The sequence below is a fragment of the Gigantopelta aegis genome, chromosome 2 (assembly GCF_016097555.1).
Source record: "Gigantopelta aegis isolate Gae_Host chromosome 2, Gae_host_genome, whole genome shotgun sequence".
In the NCBI taxonomy this organism is placed as follows: domain Eukaryota; kingdom Metazoa; phylum Mollusca; class Gastropoda; order Neomphalida; family Peltospiridae; genus Gigantopelta; species Gigantopelta aegis.
Window position 1 is genome coordinate 3967518 of NC_054700.1, and position 24061 is coordinate 3991578.

Below are 24061 nucleotides of genomic sequence, written 5' to 3' on the forward strand. Positions count from 1 at the left end.
CACTTCATTCATGTCGGCGGGCACAGTTCGCGTTTCGCTTGCTTCGCAAAGTAAAATTATAGCGATGGATGTCGTTGTTTGTTTTATTCACCCTGACAAGCGTCACGGAATTTCGACACTTAAACAAGGTCATTTAGTTTATTTATTTGAAAGGTTTGTATCCAATAAATAACGGCGTTTTGAACATGTCAAGTTCTGCAGAAAAAGAAAAAGAACCGCAGCAACAGATACGGTCAAATATGGTTGGATGGCTGTTATTGGTCAAACCAATTAATGCATCCACCTCGCTTAAGCATTCACCTGCCACAAGTTCAGCCAGCCGTTTTTCGCTAACGTTTGCAAACTAGTTTGTAATGATTCCTGAAGTGATAATTCGGTTTTGTGTGTAACGTAAAAATCATTCCTGCGAACGTCAGTAACAAGCGGTTGACTGAACTTACCCCTGTTGTATTTGGAATCCAATTGTTATAAATGTCTGACAATATATAATGATTATGTTTGTTTGTGTGTTAAACTATACCAGTAGAGCATATTGATTAATTAACCATCGGCTATCGAGTATCAAACGTATGGTAATATTCACACGTCACGACTGTAAAATGCAGTACTGCAGGAAATGGGATTTCCCGATACATTGAATAGTGATTTCCGAGACAATTAGAAAGAAATGTGATTTCTCGATATACTGTACAGTGATTTCCGAGACAATTAGAAAGAAATATGATTTCTCGATATACTGTACAGTGATTTCTCGATATACCGTACAGTGATTTCTCGATATACTGTACAGTGATTTCTCGATATACTGTACAGTGATTTCTTTGGGGGGAAAAGGAAGAAAAGAAGCAAATGGTTGAAGGGGTATGTTTTGGGGTGCTGAGATAAGTAAATATTTAGTGAAATATACCGTATCTAAAATATAAATCAACAGACTAAATGTTAATCTAGGTCATGTGAGAGTTATACTGGAAACTAATTTCTGTAGAATACCGTCAATCATCAAGTAACACAAATGGTAAACTACAAGTTTCCAAGTCATTTATAAACTAAATTAAACCTTTTGAAACCGGAAGATGGCACAGGTATAAGGCATGTAGCAGGACCATTCCTGTATTACCGAAACAAATCTGGTAATGATAACAAAAAGAAGTTTGTTTTGTTTAACGATACCACTAGAGCACATTGATTTATTAATCATCGGTTATTGGATGTCAAACATTTGGTAATTTTGACATATAGTCTTAGAGAGGAAACCCGCTACATTTTGTTCATTAGTAGCAAGGGATCTTTTATATGCACCATTCCATAGACAGGATAGCGCATATCACGGACTTTGATGTATCAGTCGTGGTGCACTGGCTGGAGCAAGAAATAGCCCAAATGGTCTCACTGACGGTTACAGTACTGCGATTTGGCGTAGATGAGTTCAGTGATTTCCAGATTACAGCTGTAATAATGCATACTGCGATGTCATTTTAGCGAAAACATTATCAAACAGAAACATATGTATTACATATTTTTTAAGTCTAAAAACAGTCTGATCAACAAGGCTCAATATCACTGTTGTGGGATTTGTTAAAGTGTGACGACAATTTGAAAGATACTCTTGTACAACATTCTTGTATTCTCGCTTTAGTGATGCTTATGTTCTATTAAAGTATCTCAGTCCACATGTGCGTACAAGACATATAATAATAATTGCTCCAAATGTTCAAACTCTGGATGGCGACTTTTTTCTTTCTTTTTTTTCTTAGTTGAATGACGCCATGGGGACTATTTTCTTCCTCCTAGATAGAAAGTTGAACTTGTTGGCGGTGAGGGAATACTAGTAATTGTTACTTAGGCTAATGTTGGTGAGCTTGGTTCTAATAAAACAATAGTGGTGTGATACCTAACTGCCGGAGTATTAAAGAAGCAGACCCTAGTTTCAGCCTGTGAAAAAAGGACTCTTTGGTTAATCTACAGAGTGAAATAAACGTCTCGACTCCATAACTGTCACTTCTTTTAAGTGCGTTTTAAAAAATATGAAAAAATGCATTTTGTGGTTTTAGAAACACCAGGATGACCAGAAACACTTCGAATGTACGGGAATGGATAATCTAAACAATAAAATCTAAGCAATATCTGATGCCAGTTATATAGGGAATCACTGGTTACTGTCTTAAGCTGCCAGCTTTATCCTGCCATTCGACCTGAGCAGGATAAAGCCGATATCTTAAGACAGTAACCAGTTATCTCTTTTATCCTGCAATCTTACAGGAATATTCGAAAAATCATTATTTTTAAAAAAATTGTGTACGCAAATAGGGTATCGTGAACCTAGCAAGGCTTTTGCCGTCTGACGTCATACAAAAAGCTTTTCTAAACTCTAATTCATAAATAAATATACAAGTTGTGTATTGTTATCGCAAAACTAAACGTTATTTGTGTTTACTGTACTTAAACTAATGATTTAAAGAGTATGTTTATTCAAAATTTAGTCTGAAATACTCGAGTCGGGCTTATGTCACGTGACCTATAGTTTTGGTCAGTGACCGAAATTATTTAAGGATTGTCGGTTTTTTCTTTTGCGTCCATCGGGGTATTAACCAAAAAAAATCATCCGCAAACTGTGTGAATCGGCGAAGCCGTTCTCACATAAGTTTGCGAATGATATTTTGGTTTATACCCAGATGAACGTAAAAGAAATAACAGACAATACTTATAATTAAATTTGAAACACACTTACTAATAATAACATTAAAAGTTCATATTTTATTTTGAATAATTTTTTTGTTAAAACAATAACACTCAGTAAGACAAATTACCAATATAAAATGACGTCATCAGGTATGACGTTCCCAGACGATATAATTTTTACATTCATCGAAAAATGAACAAACTCCTGTTGTTACGGCTGGACCAATGGGATGATTTTATATTGTAATGAATGTAACGGTACTTTAATTATAGAGATTTATCTAGTCATCATATCTTGCCAATGTATACAGTGATTGCGGGATATAAAAAACGCGCCCAATACTGAAAACTACGCCAAGGCGTTTAAAACTTAGGGTCTGTTGCTTTAAGCACTACGTCACGGAGACTGGTTAATTGTGCTACGTTCTGAAACTGAAGCGAAAAAAAGGCGATACATCGAACCCAATTCCAGAAGCTGTAACGACTTCGCATCACGGACTTGATTCCGTGACGCTTGCCACCGAAAAACGAGCGTCTCACTCCCTATACAAAAGGTTATATTGTTTCCCTTTCGTCTATTGCTAACATTAACTTGTATTGCTTTCTTTAATTTCCTCCCAATTAGCAGGAGCTCCTTCCTGAAAGGGACGGGCAGCCATTATTTTTCGTGGCATCGGCGGCGAGGCTCGGGTGTTTTTGGTGGAACAAGTCAGTGAGGTAATTGCTACAGTTCATTTAAGGTGAAGCGACAAGAAACCTATAATCACAACCCGGCTTCTTCGGCTCGATAAACAATTGATTAGAGAAAATTGTACGCCCATTGGAAGTTAGAGCCTCTGGAATTAAGGACTACGAGTCGCAGTCTGCGAGAAGCACTGTCTCATTTACATGTAACGGACAGCACGTCATATCCCATTATAGCCAATGAGGAAGAAGTAATTACGATCGATCAGGATTAATCACGCCCCTTGTCGCCGAGTCCGGAAATCTTTTGTAATCATACTATTCTCTCGTCCGATTGAAATGTTCAATGAAAGACTTCTAGGGACGACATAAAATAGCACAATACGGGCGTTTGCCATATGTTTGTGTGTTCGCCAGTGCCTTATTAATTATGAACACGACATTTATAAGAGTAGTCGTTCTGGTGTTCATATATTCATCACCCGCGTAACTAGCAGATTAGAAGGAAGTTGAGAAAAACTTTGTCTTTAAATAGTATTTCTTTTTTTTTAATGTGCGTGTAAAATATACTGAGGACAGTTTTTTGACGCCAAAGACTACAGTTGTTTTGGGATTGTGACGTTGTATTTCACCAAAGGGACAGTTAATTAATATGGCATGTGTGATTAATGTTGTAAATTGTAATTAAGACCCACACGACCGTTCACAATGATTAGTGAAGACCGCCCGACGAAAACAGACAGTGGTGAGTATAAATTTGATTACTGGAAAAATGTGACAGAATTTAATTTTGTTTTTCGTTCATTAAACCTTAACGACCTTAAACACTGAAATGAAATTATTTTCAGTATAATTATAATAATATTGTAATATTTGATTTAAGAAAGTGTAATATTTATTATAAAAGTGTAATATTTAATATAAAAATGTATTATAATGTTAATTTTAAGTATATAATATTTAAGTATAATGCATGTAATTACTGTGTACGTTTTAAAGACTTTTCTTTGCAAGTTAAATTGCATTATCGATCTGATGTAAAATATAGTTTTATTGTAGCATTAGAATTTACATACTTTTACTTATTACTAGTATTACATTTATTTTTCATTACGAAAGATGTATATATTAATGTTTTTGAAATTCATTTAGATGTTGTGTCATTGAATGAAAATATGTTTTATTCCTTTTTATATTTACGTACGAACATCATGACAAAATAATATACAAATAGAATATTAAAAAAATAGGTGGAATGAATAAACGTTTTTACTAGCATACGATATTACACTGTTGAAATTTATTTAGCTATTTGAAAATACTATATTGGCATTTACCCTGTTTGTTATTTGCTTCCCATTATCCCAAAGTTAAATGTAATTTTTATATTTTAATAAACATACAACTATTATATTGTTATATTGCAAATACATAAACTAGTGACAGTTAGAGAAGAAACTAATTTAATTATTAACTGTGTGTTGGTTGTTGGTTTTTGTTCGTGTGTGTGTGTGTGTGTGTGTGTGTGTGTGTGTGTGTGTGTGTGTGTGTGTGTGTGTGCGTGTGTGTGTTTGCAAATGTCATCTGGTATACATGTTTATAATATTCTGTGTGATTCATAAAAAAGTCCCACTGTTTTAAAGTTGAATAGCGGAAAGAGAATGCAACACAGAACCTGTTCATTGTTCCATTAAACCAGTTTTTAGTATTTACTAATTATGGTTAAAAACAAAAATTCACTTTAATATTATAGGTTATATTTAACATGGTCATAACACAAAATGTAATGTAGAAATGCTATACCACTAAGAAAATATCTAAAAATCTATTGTAAGTAATGAAAACAATGGCTACGTTTTTTGACACTTCATAGTCCTTTTTACTTCTTCGATAGCCATCTTTTCCTCAGCATTTTAAGAGTTACCTTCTTCATAGTCCTGCGACAAAACACAACAGAAGAGAACAAATCTTTGTTTCACTCAAGGCCACCAACCGGTAGTATCAAAGGATTGAAAGCATGTAACAAATAAATCTGCAACTTTGTGGATTATTCTGAATAGGACTTTCTAGTCTCTCCAAGAACGTCGACAGCGGGTCTTATGTTCATGGTTGAAGAACTTAAAAAGACACTATTGAAATGTTCAGTAAAAAATAACCATTCAAGAAGTAAAGAAGTGTATTTTGTCTAGAAAATAAAAGACTACTGGTTCTAGTTAAAGAACGAATATGCTGGGCCATCAGGCACGTAGAACGTTTATCTGAAATGGGGGTCACAATCTCTAGTGGGGCACCCAGTCTTTAGGGGAGGGGCATAAGACATATTGTTTTCTATATATAAAGTAGGACAAAAACCATACATTTTCGTCCTAAGTGGGGTGGGGACCGACAGGCAGGCAGACAGACAGACAGACAGACAGACAGACAAGCAGAAAAAGATAGAGGGGGATGGAGGAAAGGAGGGAGAGAGAAGAAAGAGGGAGCGTGACAGACAAAAGGAGGGAGAAATAGAGATAAATAAATAAAAAATATATATACAGAGGGAAGTGGAATAAAACCAAAGGCGAAGTTTATTTTAAAATATAATTCGTGACTTTTTGGAATAAAATTTAATACTACCCAAAATTATGTTATTTATGTGTCAGTGTTTTAATTGAAATCAATATTTAAAATATAATCCATTTGGCATATAATAACGATATAGATTTTCATGGTTATAGGATGTCATTTATTGATTCAATTAAGAAAAACTAAATTTCTTTATTAAGTAAAAATGATCATTAATTTGTTTCTATATACACAATCAAAAATCCTTATTTTTCACTGCAGATTTTTTTTTTGAAAGTGCAAATAAGAATAATAACAAATTTAATGGTATGAACAATGTCAATCGATGGAATTCTTAGCACGTTTTGATATAATAGATATACAGCATATAATTTAATGGTATGAACAATGTCAATCGATGGAATTCTTAGCACGTTTTGATATAATAGATATACAGCATATAATGACAGCATTGTATAAACACCATTTATTTTAATCGAAAGATATTAAATTTCAACGAACATTATTATGTATGTGTATTTAATTGTATAGTCGGTTTTATGTAAATAATATTATGTTTTAATTTCATCAGCGCAAATATTAATTACTTGATTAATTGAAATAAACAATAATTTATTTTATATATGTCAAAACTAAACTTTTATCACATGGAATGTGTAAATACTAAATATGTTAATTAAAAATCGTGGAATTAAAAATAAATTTATATTATAAAAATGTACCGTATTTTAATTATTTCAAAATTACTGAGAAAAGACATAATATGTTAAAAGTATTTTAATTCCGTCAGCAATCCATTTAAATTGAGGAACATTCATTTTAAAAATTACTTATAGCTTAAAATTAATTTATTTTCCTATCTGGGATCAATCAGTTTCATGTACCTGTTTTAGAGATACACAATAAATAAATATTTTTATGACATAGTATATTGAGTGTTTATAAATTAATAACAAACTGTCTTAATGGTAATCCAAGTTTTTCAACATTTTAAAAAGACATAGACGCATGATGTAGAAGGAATTATTTAGGATTCTTTGAATACTGGATGGAGGGAAGGAGAAAGTGAGTGTCGACAGGCAGGCAGATAGACAGACAGACAGACAGACAGACATAAAGGCAGATAGAGAAACACTTAAACTAGCACACAGGGGACAGATGGGGAAACAACAATGTCGAAATATTTGATGGCTTTAAAAAAAACTGCTTCTGGGGAAACTAATACCATAAGAACATCGTAAGAATTTAGAAAACAGAGTTTTCTATTGATAGTGAAAACCTTGAGACATATTTTTATTTAGTATACCGAGATTTGCAATTTCTCAAACCCATAGAGACATCCTATACTTACAACATCACACGACAGCGTGTACAATTGTTACAGCATGTATTTATACTTCTTTTTTTTTTTTCTTTTTTTTTTTTTTTGGTCTTCTTGTTTTTGTTGTTCTTCTCCTTCTCCTTCTTTCTTCTTTTTCCTTCTTCTTCTTATCACTTCATTTTTGCTTTTACCTTAGATTGACATCTTATAGCCGATAAAAAAAATTTGTACTAGGGTGTGGTTAAACATTTATTCATTCATTCATTCATTCATTCATTCATTCTTCTTTTCTTCTTCTTATCCTTTTTTCTTCTCTTTCTTCGTCTTCTTCTTCTACTTCTACTTCTTCTTCTTCTGCACTAAGTGTTTTAACGGTTGTCAAACCAGTAGTCTGGATGTGGCGATGAAGTTTACTACCGACAGAATCATCGCCATAATCAAGAATCGTATCTTTGCACAAAGCAGAGTCAATGGGTGTTTAGACATGGCTATGGAAGTTCTGTCATGTGGACTGCCACATGCTCAACAGGAACAGAACAGAACAGAACTTTATTTACTCAGAATACCATCGATGTCGGTGTTATATTTGAGGTGGTTAAAACATTTCGGCAGCAAGTATACTGTATGTATATATGTATAATATAATCAAATATTCAAATAAATAAAGCAAGTTACGACACACAATTAATAAATGTCATAAATGCACCTAATTTCCTTATAAAATACATATAATATAATCAAACATATAAATAAGTAATTTACTGCAGATAACTGTTTTTACTTCATTAATCAACTTGATACATACACATACTTTTTTATATTTAATATTTTTTGAGTTAAATAGCTGTTTTAATTTAAAGATGTTCAGTCTAATCTTTAAATATGTACTTCTTTCTTTAGAAAATGAGGACACTGAAATATATAAAACAAATGGCATTCATCACTTGATGCGATAAAACAGAAATGATATAGATGTTCTAGCTTTTCTTTTAGTATTCTGCCATCTGCCCGTTTCAGTCGGTAAATAATTAAGCGGCTGTAAGTACGATATATCATAGTTAAAATGAGACGAAAGACTGGGATATGATTTTATAAATCATCAAACAGTCGATCATGCACAGATTAGGACTAGAGAAAAGTGTATTGTTGTAAGGAATACAGAGCAAAATGATGGCGTAGCGGTGTATGCAGAGGGCGAGTATTTGACTCTATAGCATGGCGTTCGTGGTGTGTTTGCAAACTGGGCGTTAAATTAGAAATATCTTCACTGATATAAAATTTAAAAAATAAATTTAAAGATGAAACAAAGCCATGCTGTAATTACAAATAAGTAAAAGTAAAAGTAATCCAGGTCATAGTAAGTTCAAATGTATGAAATGTTTGCAAAGAACTTTTCGTGCTGAAAATAAGAAGAGGGGGAGGAGAAGAAGACGAAGAAGAAGAAGAAGAAGAGAATGAAGCGAAGAAGAAGAAAGGAAAGGAATATTTGTTTACCGATACCTCAGCCTATTTTAAATTTGGTTTTATATATCATGATTATTTTTAAACATCGTCTAGATAGCGAGATAGGAAAACCGTTGTTGCTGCCACAATTTTCTACGCTCTTCCTCTCAAAAAGGACACACACACACACGCACACACAGACACACACACACACACACACACACACACACAGAGACACACACACACACACACAGACACACACAGACACACACACACACAGACACAGACACACACACACACACACACACACACACACACACACACACACACACACACACCGCCACTCTGAAAGGATAAAAAAGCATATATATGTTTTAGCCCAGAGAGTCCGTATATCGTTTTATAATCAACAGCAACATTAAAAAATTAGCAATATTGTTTTTCGCTTTCTTGTTCCAATAATAATATTATAACATACCCGACTTCTTTTTTAAATAATTCACTGACCCTTGCAATTACCAGAAAAAAATAAATTAGGTGTTATCATTGTAAAGTAGCACAGAAAACGTGAAAACCAAACACTCGTTTATTGTCGCCCGGACTCAACAGCTGAACAATGGGGTGTCATGAAAAGCGACAACCCATCTAATTTGTATTCTGCGGGGTCAATGTACCGCGAAGGTTTGCCGTGCTTTTTCACATAACCAGAAAACTAACTGCCCTGTTTGAAATCTGCATCAAACAACTAGCGCCATATGTCAATCGCTCGTGTGTTCGTGAGAAGGGTAATTAAAGAAAAGCATTAACAGCCTGATTTTAAAAAATACACACTAATATTTTTAATCTTTTAAAAAAAAACTTCAATAATATAGCGATAAATGTTATACCAAGAATGGCATGGTTGAAGTCAGGCTAGGAATAAAGGTTTAATCACACTAATTCGTGTTGAGGCATGACGGGTGAAAAGAAAGACATTTTATCCCACAACGCGCGATGGCTGTCGACCATATGTTTCCAAATGTTGTCGCGTTGTCGGTTCTTTCTACCAAACTCCAAGGCATTGTTTTACCATACTGACATATTTTAGAAAAATAATAATTACAGATAAAAGCACCGACCATGGAGATTTTTTAAATAATAGAAACACACACGAGCCATAGAGGTTTTAACAATGTGCATGTGGGTTTTGTAGTGTTGAAATAAAAGCATTGTTGGGTTGTAAAAAAAAAATCTGCTTTTCTTTCTTTTGTTGTGTTTCATTGTTTGATTACTCTTTTTCACATCAAAGACATGCTGTGACATAATTTGGAGGAAACGTCTACAAACCTATTTTAATACTAACGGCTGTTGTGCTGTTATGTTTTTGTTCCTAACCAAACTAATTCAGTGAATGAATGAAGTTTTAACGACACCCCAGCACGAAAATACACATCGGCTGTTGGGTGTGACGGTAAAATTAATTCAATGTCAGTTCGCAAACCGAGAGCCCGGTACTCGCAAACATATAAAAAGTTAAAGTTTGTTTTGTTTAACGACACCACTAGAGCACATTGATTAATTAATCATCGGCTACTGGAAGTCAAACAATTTTGGTAATTTTGACACGTAGTCACTAGAGGAAACCCGCTACATTTATTCATTAGCAACAAGGGATCTTTTATATGCACTTTCCCACAGACAAGAAAGCACATACCACGGCCTTTGACCAGTTGTGGTGCACTGGTTGGAAAGAGAAAAACCTAAATAAGTTGAATGGGTCCAACGCGTTGGTTCGATCGTTCGACGCAAGTACTTCAAGTGAGCACTCAATCGACTGAGCTAAATATCACCCCCCCCCCCCCCCAAAAAAAAAAACCCACCAAAAAACAAACAAACATCACATCGAACTTTTCGTGATAGAGCTCAATCGGTAGGACGCTCATCTGAGGTGTTTTAGTCACAGGATCAAATCCCATCGGTGGACTCATTCTCTGATTGTGTTTTACCCGTTCCAACAAGTGCCTCACGACTGGTATATCCAACGAAATGGTATGTGCTGCCCTGATTGTTGGAAAGTGCATATGAAAGATCCTTTGATGCTAATGGGAAAATGTAGCGGGTCTCCTCAAAGACTATATGTCAGAATTACCAAATGGTGCGTGCTGTCCTGTTTGTGGGAAAGTGCATATAAAAGATCCTTTCTGCTAATGGAACAAATAGCGGGTTTCCTCAAAGACTATATGTCAGAATTACCAAATGGTGTGTGCTGTCCTGTTTGTGGGAAAGTGCATATAAAAGATCCTTTGCTGCTAATGGAACAAATAGCGGGTTTCCTCTAAGACTATAAGTCAGAATTATCAATTGTTTGACATCCAATAGCCGATGATTAATATATTAATGTGCCCTAGGAAAATAAAACGGACCTTAACATTTTTAACAAAAAACTCAAACCATTATAGCAATTGAGATCGACGACCTCGTATATATCATAAAAAAGAAGAAAAAGAAACGCGATTATTTTAATATATATTTCTCATGATACAATTAATTGGTAAATAGACCGTCAAAATGGATCTAAAATGTTCATCAGACATTGATCATTTTAATAAGACACAAAAACTAACTGGATTCAAACAACGTGTAAATAATTTTAATAAATTAAAGAGAATTGCATTAATTGTTGCGTTTCTTTTGTTGGTTAGTATTGATGCTCGACTAGAATTAATATTCGTCTTAAAGAATGCTATACTTTAGAACTGCTTGTGGAGTTTGTTTTGTTGGTTAGTATATGATGCTCGACTAGAATTAATATTCGTCTTAAAGAATGCTATACTTTAGAACTGCTTGTGGAGTTAGTTTTGTTGGTTAGTATATGATGCTCGACTAGAATTAATATTCGTCTTAAAGAATGCTATACTTTAGAACTGCTTGTGGAGTTTGTTTTGTTGGTTAGTATATGATGCTCGACTAGAATTAATATTCGTCTTAAAGAATGCTATACTTTAGAACTGCTTGTGGAGTTTGTTTTGTTGGTTAGTATATGATGCTCGACTAGAATTAATATTCGTCTTAAAGAATGCTATACTTTAGAACTGCTTGTGGAGTTAGTTTTTTTTAAGGAAGGAAGGACATGTTTTATTTAATGACGCACTCAACACATTTTATTTACGATTATATAGCGTCGAACATATGGTTTAGGACCACACAGATATTGAGAGAGGAAACCCGCTGGCGCCACTTCATGGGCTACTCCAGCAAGGGATCTTTTATATGCACCATCCCACAGCCAGTGTAGCATATACCACGGCCTTTGATATACCCGTCGTGGTGCACTGGCTGGAGCGAGAAATAGCCCAACAGGCCCACCGACGTTTTGTTTAACGACACCACTAGAACACATTTATTTATTAATCATCGGCTATTGGATGTGAAACATATGGTAATTTTGACACAGTCATAGAGAGGAAACCCGCTAAATTTATCCATTAGTAGCAAGGGGTCTTTTATATGCACCATCCCACAGACAGGATAGCACATATCACGGTCAATGGGCCCAGTGTTAAAGCGCTCGCTTGATGCGCGGTCGGTCTAGGATCGATCCCCGTCAGTGAACACATGGTATGTGTTATCCTGTCTGTGGGATGGTGCATACAAAAATCTCTTGCTGCTGATGGAAACATGTAGCTGGTTTCCTCTCTAAGACTATATGTAAAAATTACCAAATGTTTGACATCCAACAGCCGATGATTGATAAATCAATGTGCTCTAGTGGTGTAGTTAAAACAAAACAGACTTTAATTACGTTATCTTTCTCTCTTTTGTTTCTCTAATAATACTCTAACCACTATTATGTATACTACTTTAACCCAATTTTAATTTAATTAATTGTACATGTTTTCTAATGTAATGTCTACAACTAATATTTTAAAGTTGTTTTTTTATTATTGCTCTTGGACAATCAAGGTATTTAAATAAATAAAATAACACACACAAAAAAAAGAGAGAAAAAAAGATGAAATTAGTGTTGTTTGTGAGACCAAAATATTAAGCGATGGAGTTTGCACATTTTCATAATCAAAATATAAACTCAACTTTTGACATGTTTGACTCCTAAGACACACACACACACCCACACAGAATAAACAACAAGAACTCCCACCCATCCCACCTCGTCCCGCTGCGAATCTCATGTTGTCAGTTTAAATGAAAATCACTCCCCACCATTAAACTGTACTTAGATTTAGTATGTATGCTGATGAGTTGTAAAACTTAAAGCAAAAAATAAACTTCAGTGGCGGATCTAAAGGGGCCCCAGGGGCCTGCCCCCACCCCACCCCTAAATTTTGCGACATTTTATTTTTTTATTTTAAGTTTTAAGTTTTTACGTTGAAGAATCCGAGGAATCGCTTCGGGAACGTTTGTGGCTTTCGGCCACATGTCTTTGGGGCCCCCACCCCTAAATGGATTTTCTGGATCCGCTACTGAACTTGAACTTGGCAATCTCATTTAACTGGCATGTAACCGAATCAACTGATTTGCTGATGCTTAAAGCGTACGGCTGGCTAACCGGTTGGAATGAATCCATCAATTCACTGGGAGAGTTTAACCGGTACAGTGTAATTTTATACTGTAAATATATACACTGTAACTCTGTGGCGATCGGTGCAGGGTACTTTTACAGTGTAAAGAGAATGACAGATTGCATGAATGAATAGACGAATAGATGAATGAATGAATGAATGAATGGATGGATGGATGGATGGATGGATGGATGGATGAATGAATGAATGAATGAATGAATGAATGAATAAATAAATAAATAAATAAATAAATGAATGAATGGATGGATGGATGGATGGATGAAGGAATGAATTAATGGATTTATGAATGGGTGGATGGATGGATGGATGGACGAATAATTTAATGAATGAATATATGGATGGACAAATCAAATGATGAATGAATTAATTAATGATTAAAAGAATGGAGAATGAATGAATGAGTGAGTGTATGAATGAATGATTGATTGGATGGATGATTGGCTAATTTGATGAGTGATAAATTGATAAATTGGATCTGAACGACAAAACCGTAATACATGATCCGGGCCGTATCTCTGCACAATGCAGAGTCAAATGGGCACTTGACAAAATAGTGGTTGATTCCATGAATCTCTATCTAGTGCCTTGTCTATAGGAGGATAGATGACTGGTTGATTCCATGAATCTCTATCTAGTGCCCTGTCTATAGGAGGATAGATGACTGGTTGATTCCATGAATCTCTATCTAGTGCCCTGTCTATAGGAGGATAGATGACTGGTTGATTCCATGAATGTCTATCTAGTGCCTTGTCTATAGTAGGATAGATGACTGGTTGAATGAATGAATGGATGGATGGATGGATGGAAGGAAGGATGGATGGATGGATGGATGGATGGATGGATGGATGATTGGATGGATGGATGGATAGACGGACGGATGGATAGACGGACGGATGGATGGACGGACGGACCAATGAACGAACGAATAAATGAATGAACAAATGAACAAATGAAAATAAATGAATTTTCAATGTTTTGTGAATATTATAGGTCCATTTTAACAGTATATTTATCGAATTAATTTTATTAAGAAAAATATATATACGTGTACATTAAAATAGTTGCGTTTCTTTTGTTTTTCAGTGTATAAACTGGTCACATTACAGCAACCAATACAGTGCATTTTTATACTGTATAAATATTGGTATTAAGGCAACAATGTAATGTATTTTTATACTGCAAAAAATACACTGTTGTTACTGTGGCAATTTGTAGGAAAGTGCATATAAAGATCCCTTCGTTTAAACAATATTTATTTGCAGATCAAATTTGAGATTGGCCAACAGGCAAGTGTCTATATATTAAGGCCTCTCCCTACATTTAACAAATACACATGTTATACATCAAGATGGCTAGAACAATATTACAATAAAGATAACACCGATAGTGGGGGGGGGGGGGGGGAGGGGGTAGAAGAGAGGAAGGTGAAGGAGAAACAAAGAATAAAGATCCCTTGCTGCATTAGGAAAAATGTAGCGGGTTTCCTCTGATGACTACGCGTCAGAATTGCCAACTGTTTGACATCCAATGGACGATGATTAATTAATCAATGTACTCCAGAGTTTTCAATAAAATAAATAAGTTTTTTAAAATTTAATATTTTAGAACTACAACGGTTAAATCTCAAATAAAGTAAACAAAATTCAAACAAGAATTAAAAATAATTTTAAAAATAAAATAATAATAAATAAATTAACAAATAAATAAACAAACAAACAAACAAATATAAATAAATAAATAAATTTATACTTACAAGAAATCATACATATACACGTTAGAGTGCATTCTCGTGAGTGTTCGATTCTTCAATAAAAGATAAAATGCGACTGCAATCCCCTATCGCCCAAACAAACAGACAAATACCACAAGTTATTTGAAAAGTATTTAATACAGACTGAAAGTGAATTAATATTTATGTATAATTGTAGCTCACATTTTCCCCATATATATGTTAAACGAAATTTTCTTACATACAGTAATAATTTTGTATTAATAGCAGCACTCGATACAATATTTACATTCTAATAATTGTTGCGCTACAAACATGTACCAGTATTTAAAATAATACCAAAACAAGAAACAACAGAAAATAATTGTATTTCTTTGGAGAAATTTGGTAATGTAAGGGATTATGTTCTGATAACATTTATATAATTCCTTTGAAGATTATATTTTCAAGTTCTGATAACAATTATATAAATCCTTTGAAGGTCATTTTGTTTAGTTCTGATAACAATTATATAAATCGTTTGAAGGTCATTTTGTTTAGTTCTGATAACAATTATATAAATCCTTTGAAGGTCATTTTGTTTGGTTCTGATAACAATTATATAAATCCTTTGAAGGTCATTTTGTTTAGTTCTGATAACAATTATATAAATCCTTTGAAGATGTTTTTATTTTATTTAAGTGAACAAGATAATTACTGTTCAGCTGTTGTCACTTGATGTGATATTTTACTATAATGCCTCGTTATAATCAACTGTCAACCAAACGGTAGCTTTTTTTTGTCGCATCACTAATTGAAATATTCGTGTGTCAAAGCCAAATCTCCTTTGACGGTAAAATATCTTGTTCTTGGTTTGATGTTTCTCGCATACAGAATATGAAAATAGTTATTTTGGTCTGCTCGGTGCATTGTAACTGTATACTGTAAATAGATCTATTAGTTAAACCGTCTGTTCGAACAAATACATCGCCTTTAATATTTTAGTACAATAAAACATTTCTGTCGTCCTTCAAGGCAACTAATAGTATGTCTTTTTTGTCTTTTCTTTTCCTTTTTTTTTTTTTTTTTTTTTGGGTCTTTTTTTTTGTTTGCCAAAGGCGGGACCTAGCTTAGTATTAAAGCGCTCGCCTGACGGGCGGTCAGTTTAGGTACGATCCCCGTCGGTGGACCCAATGAGCTATTTCTCATTCCAGCCAGTCCATTATAACTGGTATATCAATGACCACGGTATGTGCTATCCTGTCTGTCGGATGGTTCATAAAAAAGATTCCTTGTTACTGATGAGAAAATGTAGGTTTTTCCCTCTAAGACTATATGTCAGAATGTGCTCTAGTGGTGTCGTTAAACAAAAACAGAAATACGAATGTATTTAAATTTTGATCCTTTGTGCAGGTGTGTTGATTTTGTGTTTGTAACCAAAAGATTGTATTTTTTAAACGTTTAAACAGTCAGCAGTGAATTGTATCTATTGTTCTAGAGAAAGTGACAGTTTAGGCTTTCCTAGGGATTAATAAATAATGTTTAAGTTCAAAATATTTTCAGGTGTTAACAAAGCCGAGTCGGTGCACGGTAGACTTTACAAGCGCCGACTATAATAAAATCTAAACTCTAAAAAACCGAACGCACTCTGTGACCTGGGGGATCGCCTCGTATCGCCTCTCGATTGGTATTACGTATCCTAATATTCACAACATCTCATCAATTATTGAACTCTAGCATTTAGCGAATACCATTAGTTAAAACAGGAAATGGCGATCAGTCACTGCCAATGGGTCACACACACGTGACGCTCATAAACCATAAATCTGGGGGGGTTTCTGTTGGATTTAGTCATACGAGTTTTAAAAATCGGTATTAGATTCCAAATGACAAAAATGCAATTTAAAAAAACCAAGTACACTTGACTGTATTTGTTTACTTTTCTAGAAGTGGGTTTTAATTTTAAGGTGGATAGTTGATTGTTTTGGGGGTGGATTTTTTGTTGTTGTTGTTGTTGTTGTTTGTTTGGGTTTTTGGGGTGTGTGTGGCTGGAATACGTGTCATATGTAATGATGATGATGATGATGATGATGATGATAATGATGATGATGATGATGATGGTGATGACAAACGCTAAAACACAAGAACAAGAAGCTACGTTTAATATAGAAATACCGTACAGTGTTGTAATATACAGTGTTGTAGCTCATGTGGCATCTCTGTCTCTGTATCTCTCTCTTTCTCTCTCTCTCTCTCTCTCTCTCTCTCTCTCTCTCTCTCTCTCTCTCTCTCTCTCTCTCTCTCTGTGTGTGTGTGTGTGTCTCCCTCTCTGTCTCCGTCTCTCTCTGTGTCTCTGCGTCTCTGTATCTCTCTCTCTCTCTCTCTCTCTCTCTCTCTCTCTCTCTCTCTCTCTCTCTCTCTCTCTCTCTCTCTCTCTCTCTCTCTCTCTCTGTGTCTGTCACACTCCCTTCCTCTCTCTCTCACTGTGTATGTTTCTCTTCCCTTCCTTCTCTCTCACTCTCACTCTCTCTGTTCCTGTCTCTCACACACATTCTGTCTCGCTCCCTCTCCCCTCTTCTCGCTCCCTCTCCCCTCTTCTCCCTCCCTTCCTCCCCCTTTCTCTGTCAGTCACACATACACACACATTCTCTCTCTCTCTCTCTCTCTCTCTCTCTCTCTCTCTCTCTCTCTCTCTCTCTCTCTCTCTCTCTCTCTCAATCTCTTCCTCTTCCTCTTCCTCTCTACCTCTACCTGTACCCCCAGGTGTTGAAGCACCCACCCATGCACGTAGTCAGTAGTTAATAGTGTGTACGCAGTCGAGCGTTAGGAGACAAAACGAGCGAGTGTCGCATTACACACATGCACATCAAATATGTATGGAAGCCAGGATCGAATTGTGACGAAAGATAATGATATTCAGAGCTGAATACTTAAACAGACGATAACACAGAGAATGCGCCGGGAAAGCCCAGGGGAAAGAATAAAATAAGCGAAAATTACGTTAGAAGATCAAACGGTATGGTACATTGCCGTATAGATATGCAGTATCTAAAAGTCACTTTTGTTAAGCTTACATTTTTTATTTAAGTTCAACTGTGGTATAGATAGCAGTATCTAAAAGTCAGATTAGTCAACGTCACATCTTTTATTTAAAATTTTAAAACGTTAGTAGGTAGGCGAGCGTCTAGATTGTAGTTTGTCGTCTGGGTTAAAAACGTTACATCTATTATTCAAATATTTTATGATGTAGTATTTAACTTGTCTATAAAAGTCAGCTTTGTTAGTTGTGGGTTTAATAAATATGTCAGTATTAAAGCAAGAATATAAACTGTTGTTTTTAAAAGATAAAATCCAAAACGTTTCATCTTTTATTGAAGGAACATTGTGTTCTTGGCTACATTATTTAAACGTCAGTATGCCGGACATATTGATAGAGTGCTTATTTCTAGCATATCTAGTATCTAAAAATCAGTTTATATAAACTAATTATTTTTTTATTTATGAATATATTGGCACATACAGACATATGCTTGGATGCACGCACACACGCACGTACACACATATGCACACCATCAGCAGAAAAAATTTTGCCAATGGACAATCACCACAATCATATATATATATGCATTCTGTACGACCGATTACGATCATGGTATATTTAATAAGGTTTGAATACACATTTGTTTGATGTTAAATGCACTCTTCAGAGGTGAATGTGTCGCATCTTAGCAGGTTACGGTGAATGTGTCGCATCCTAGCAGGTTACGGTGAATGTGTCGCATCCTAGCAGGTTACGGTGAATGTGTCGCATCCTAGCAGGTTACGGTGAATGTGTCGCATCCTAGCAGGTTACGGTGAATGTGTCGCATCCTAGCAGGTTACGGTGAATGTGTCTCATCCTAGCAGGTTACGGTGAACTAAGCCAAAGTGTATGGGTTCGAATTCCGGCCTAGACATTATCACATAGAGTAATGCAAATTCAGCTCTGATTGGATTCAGCTGATTGCACTTAAGGTGATCTTAGATCGCTTCGTGACACATAGTTGCATGCGTGTAAAACAAAAACAGCCTTTATAAATGTCAGCCCTAAATGTTTAACTGGTTTTTTTTATCCTCATTTCCATTCCAGACAACGACAGTCACAAGACTGAGAACCAGTCGACTGAGCACTGCGAGGCGACATGCCGCGACAGCGACTCCCCGACCTCCACCTCCTCCCAGAGGTCGACCCCTCCCGCCAAACCCCAGCCGCAGGCGACCAACGGCGTCTGCCACAACAAGGTGTCCACCGTGATGCTGGCTGGGATCCCCATCGTCTGCCTCTTCATCGACGGCAAGGAGCGGCTGTGTCTGGCCCAGATCTCAAACACCCTCCTCAAGTCCTACAGCTACAACGAGATCCACAACCGCAGGGTGGCGCTCGGCATCACGTGCGTGCAGTGCACGCCGGTCCAGCTGGAGATCCTGCGCAGAGCGGGCGCTATGCCGGTGTCTTCGCGCAGGTGCGGTATGATCACGAAGCGCGAGGCCGATCGGCTGGTGAAGTCGTTCCTCGAGGACAACAGCCCGCCGAAACTTCCCGAGGACTTCTCGTTCGAGGTGTTTCACGAGTGCGGGTGGGGAGGCAAGGGATTCTTCGAGCCATCCCGCTACAACAGCTCGCGAGCCAAGTGCATCAAGTGCTTCTACTGCAACATCTACTCCTCCCCCAACAAGTTCATATTTCACTTTCACCGCACCCCCGAAGCCAAGTACAACCATCCGGACGCCGCTAATTTCAACTCCTGGCGGCGACACCTCAGACTCCTGCCCGGTCAGGCGGAACGAGAGGACATCAGCTTCGCGTGGGAGGACGTCAAGGCCATGTTTAATGGCGGCAGCCGGAAGCGGATGTTGTCCAACGCATGCGCTCCTTCGTCTCGGATGCACTCTTCTGGCAACGATCACAACATAGTGAAGAAACCGAAAACCACGGGTGACAGTTCGTATGTGTCGAAGCCCTTCTCGGCTCAGTACCCATCGTACAGTATGTTTTCAACTCCCGGAAAGCCGTACCCTTTCGGAACAATACCTACAGCGCATCCCTATGGTTTCGGCTACCCCCATTCTAAAGACACAAGTGGGGGAGATAACTCTAAAGCGCTGGTCTCGCCGACTCCCTGGGTGACTCAAAACAATCTGTCTTTCCCGTCATATGACCTGTTCTGGGCCAACACGCTGGCTCTCTCTCGATCCGGCGGGATGAGGAGTGGATTCTATTCGGGTATGAACACGAAACCGCAGAACTTTTCAGATCCTCTGCAGTCGAAGGCTTCTGTGGACCCGAGGTCGCACTCCGCCGGAAGCGGAAGCAAGAACAAATCTCTGGAGCGCGTGTCGGCGTTTCGCCCGGTAGGTGTCAGTGCGCATGTCGTGGCAGACGACGAAGGACAGGAAGAGCAGTTCGACTCGGACACCAACGAAGGCACGAACCCGGATGACGAGAATGAGGAAATTGACGTCATGGACGAGATGGAGGATGAGGGGGAGGAGGAAAGGGAGGGGGAGGAGAAACAAGGTCTGCCTGACGTAGAGAAAGAGACTCCAGTAGATTTGCGCGCGGGGGAAGCCTGTGATGACGTCACAGAGAAAGAGAGTGGAAATGACGCGGAAGATACAAAAGAAAACCAGTCGACGAAAGATGACGCGGAAACTAGTGAAAAGAAAAACGATCGCAGGGTATGTATAGACTGATTTTAAAAGACAAACGATCGCAAGGTATGTATCGACTGATTTTAAAAGACAAACGATCGCAAGGTATGTATCGACTGATTTTAAAAGAAAAACGATCGCAAGGTATGTATCGACTGATTTTAAAAAACAAACGATCGCAAGGTATGTATCGACTGATTTTAAAAGAAAGTTTGAAAAAAAGTTTGTTTTGTTTAACGACACCATTGATTAATTAATCATCGGCTATTGGATGTCAAACATTTGGTAATTTTGACATTAAAGTTTTCCATCAGCAGCAAGGGATCTTTTACATGTACTTTCCCATAGACAGTAAAGCACAAACCACGGCCCTTTGACCAGTTGTGGTGCACTGGTTGGAACGAGGAAAACCAATCAGTTGAATGGGTACACCGAGGTGGTTCGATCTAGCGACGCAAGCACTTCAGGCGAACACTCAACCAACTGAACTAAATTCCACCACCACCGACTGATCTTAAGTCTGATCTTAATACCAGGAATTCATACTGACTTTATGCATACTGGTGAACAAAATGGAGTTCGTGGCATTCTAGATCATATCCGGGAGAAAAAACAAGTATTTTGATGTAGGCGTACAATATGCACGTACTAGGGCTACAGGCGAACTAATCCGAAGATTCTATAAGAACAATAGTATATACATATTTTACAGAAAGAAATCTATTATTTAAAAAAATAAAACTACTTTTTTTTAAATTTAAAGCATTTAAAACATATGCACCTAATTCTCTAGTGATTTTGTTTTTCTTTTGTAATTTAAAACTACTTCTTTGGCAAATCATTTATCTTTTATAGTCATAAATTATTGACATTTCGATAAATGATATCAAGTGTTAAAATTCGATTTTCGGTGTGGTTTTGTTTTAAGTTTGTTTTCTTTAAATAACTGAAATGCCAAGATAAATTCGAGCCAATTTTGTAAGAATGACATGAATAATATATTAATAAGATAATAATTTTATTCACGGTTATGTGGAAGGAAGGAAGGAAATGTTTTATTTAACGACGCACTTAACACATTTTATTTACTGTTATATAACGTCAGACATATGGTTAAGAACCACACAGATATTGAGAGAGGAAACCCGCTGTCGCCACTTCATGGGCTACTCTTTTCGATTAGCAGCAAGGGCTTTTTTTATATACACCATCCCATAGACAGGCTAGCACATACCACGGCCTTTGATGTACCAGTCGTGGTGCACTGGCTGGAGCGAGAAATAGCCTAATGGGCTCACTGACGGGACGGTTATATGGCGTCGGTCGGACATATTAAGAAGCAGAAATATAATTAGAGAGGAAACCCGCTGTCACCACTCTATTGGGCTACTCTTTTCGAGTCAAGAAAAAAAAAATTAGCAGCAAGGGACCTCTTTTATATGCACCATCCCACAGACAGGACAGCGGTCGATCTGAGATCGATCCCTATCGGTGGGCCCATTATTTCTCGTTCCAGCCAGTGCTCCACGACTGGTGTAAAGGCCGAGGTATGTTCTATCCTGTCTATGGGATGATGCCTATAAAGTATATTTTGTTTTTAAATGAAAAGAATAGACCATGGTGTGGCGGAAGTGTGGGGGGGGGGGGGGTCTTTTTAATTGGATTTATAAGTGTCTTCTCGAAGTTGCAAGTGTCATATTTTGATGTTTTACATGTGTATATCATAAATAACTACAAATTAATCAATCCCATAGACATGCATATAATTATGTTTTCATAATTAACTAGATAGTTTTAAAAGTGTAAAGCTAGACTACTAACTGCCACGACAAAGTTGACCAACTTTCTACTTTCACGACTTCTACGACTGTCCACTTGCTAGTCTGAGCGCTCTTACAACTCGACTCTCGTCGTATAACCAACCCATTAGTTGTTAATCTGAGCGCACCCGTCGTAAGTCGGGACTTGCGGAAATCAACTGTCTGACCCTAGTATACCATTGGTCTCCGGGAGAATCCTTGGCCAAAAATATAAATACGTAGAAACTATTCAGTATGGAGATGCGATTAAACTTCAAATTTTAACCCTATGTGTTAATTTGTTAAAGTCTCACCCTTATTGGATTCTGAAAAATATAATATCATAAAATAATAGAAAAGAAAATTATTTTTGTGAGCATGTAATAAAATGTATAAGCTTCACATTTGACACAGAAAATTAATAAATATGTTTGGTCATTATGCAACTCTGAGACTTCGCCTTTGAGAACGAAAATAATTATATTGATATTAACAAAAATAATTATATTGATATTAACAAAAAGAAAAAAAACAATTCTTATCTTTACTTTATTTATTTTTTCTCTTTTTTTATTATTTTTTTATTTTACTTTTTTATTTTCTCCTGTTCTTATTATGTTTATGATATTACAATGAATACAATACATAGAGTTGCTGACTTGATTACACTTGGTTTGTAAAAGTATTCTAAAATATCTAATTTCCAATTAAGAACCAAAATGTGTTTCTTATTGATTCCGCCTTGTATACTTGCACTCCAATCAGATGCTTCCTTTTGACAGTGTGTTTATTTTAACAATGTGTTTGTGTTCGTTTCAGGAGTCGTGCGAAGACAACAATGAAGGTAGGTTTCATAATTAATTCTTTAACTCTTTATTTCGCTAGACCAGACGTGCCGCGTGTAATTACCATCGCAATCAAATAACTCGTGGCCGAGACATCACGAGCCACACTGTGTTAAAGGGACCGTTCCGAGGTTTCTGCTATAGTTATAAAAAAATATGTATGTACCGATACAATATGCAGTGTTTGAGACAGACGAATAGGCGTATGCCTATATATTAACGCCTCTTCCAAAACGTTTATAAATACAAATGTTTCATATATGGCCATGATGACAAAAATAATGTATTGATATTTACAAACAAGAACAAATGAAGAGAGAGAGAGAGAGAGAGAGAGAGAGAGAGAGAGAGAGAGAGAGAGAGAGAGAGAGAGAGAGAGAGAGAGAGAGAGAGAGAGAGAGAGAGAGAGAGAGATGTATACAACTAACATAGTCTTTTTAACCACCCAAATTAAGGATTAAAATTACTCTTTAAATACGTTTTCTTGTTTATCACATCAGTGTCGCTATATCCGGTGTGTTTCTGATCGTTCTAATGATTATAGTAGCTTACTAGAAAACCTTTTTTCCCAAATGTTTTTTTTTCCCGTAGGTACAAAATTATTGTGAGATAAAACCTACTTTGAATTATAATACTACAAACATTAGACACTGATATTCTAAAGAAGAAAACAACATTGTCGATATTAGATGTTGCTTGGTAATATTATGAGGGTTTTATTCGTTTGTATGAAATTAGTGAGAGGC

General features: G+C 36.4%; 1 protein-coding gene across 1 annotated transcript in view; it reads left to right on the top strand.

The window, feature by feature from the left end:
• The window catches only part of LOC121379232 (SKI family transcriptional corepressor 1-like), a 57030-nt gene that overhangs the window by 8660 nt on the left and 24309 nt on the right, over positions 1-24061 (top strand). Inside the window, exons 3-4 of the mRNA XM_041507749.1 lie at positions 19110-20698; positions 23290-23314. Coding sequence (XP_041363683.1) covers positions 19110-20698; positions 23290-23314 — 1614 coding nt within the window. The remainder of the gene's footprint in view (positions 1-19109; positions 20699-23289; positions 23315-24061) is intronic.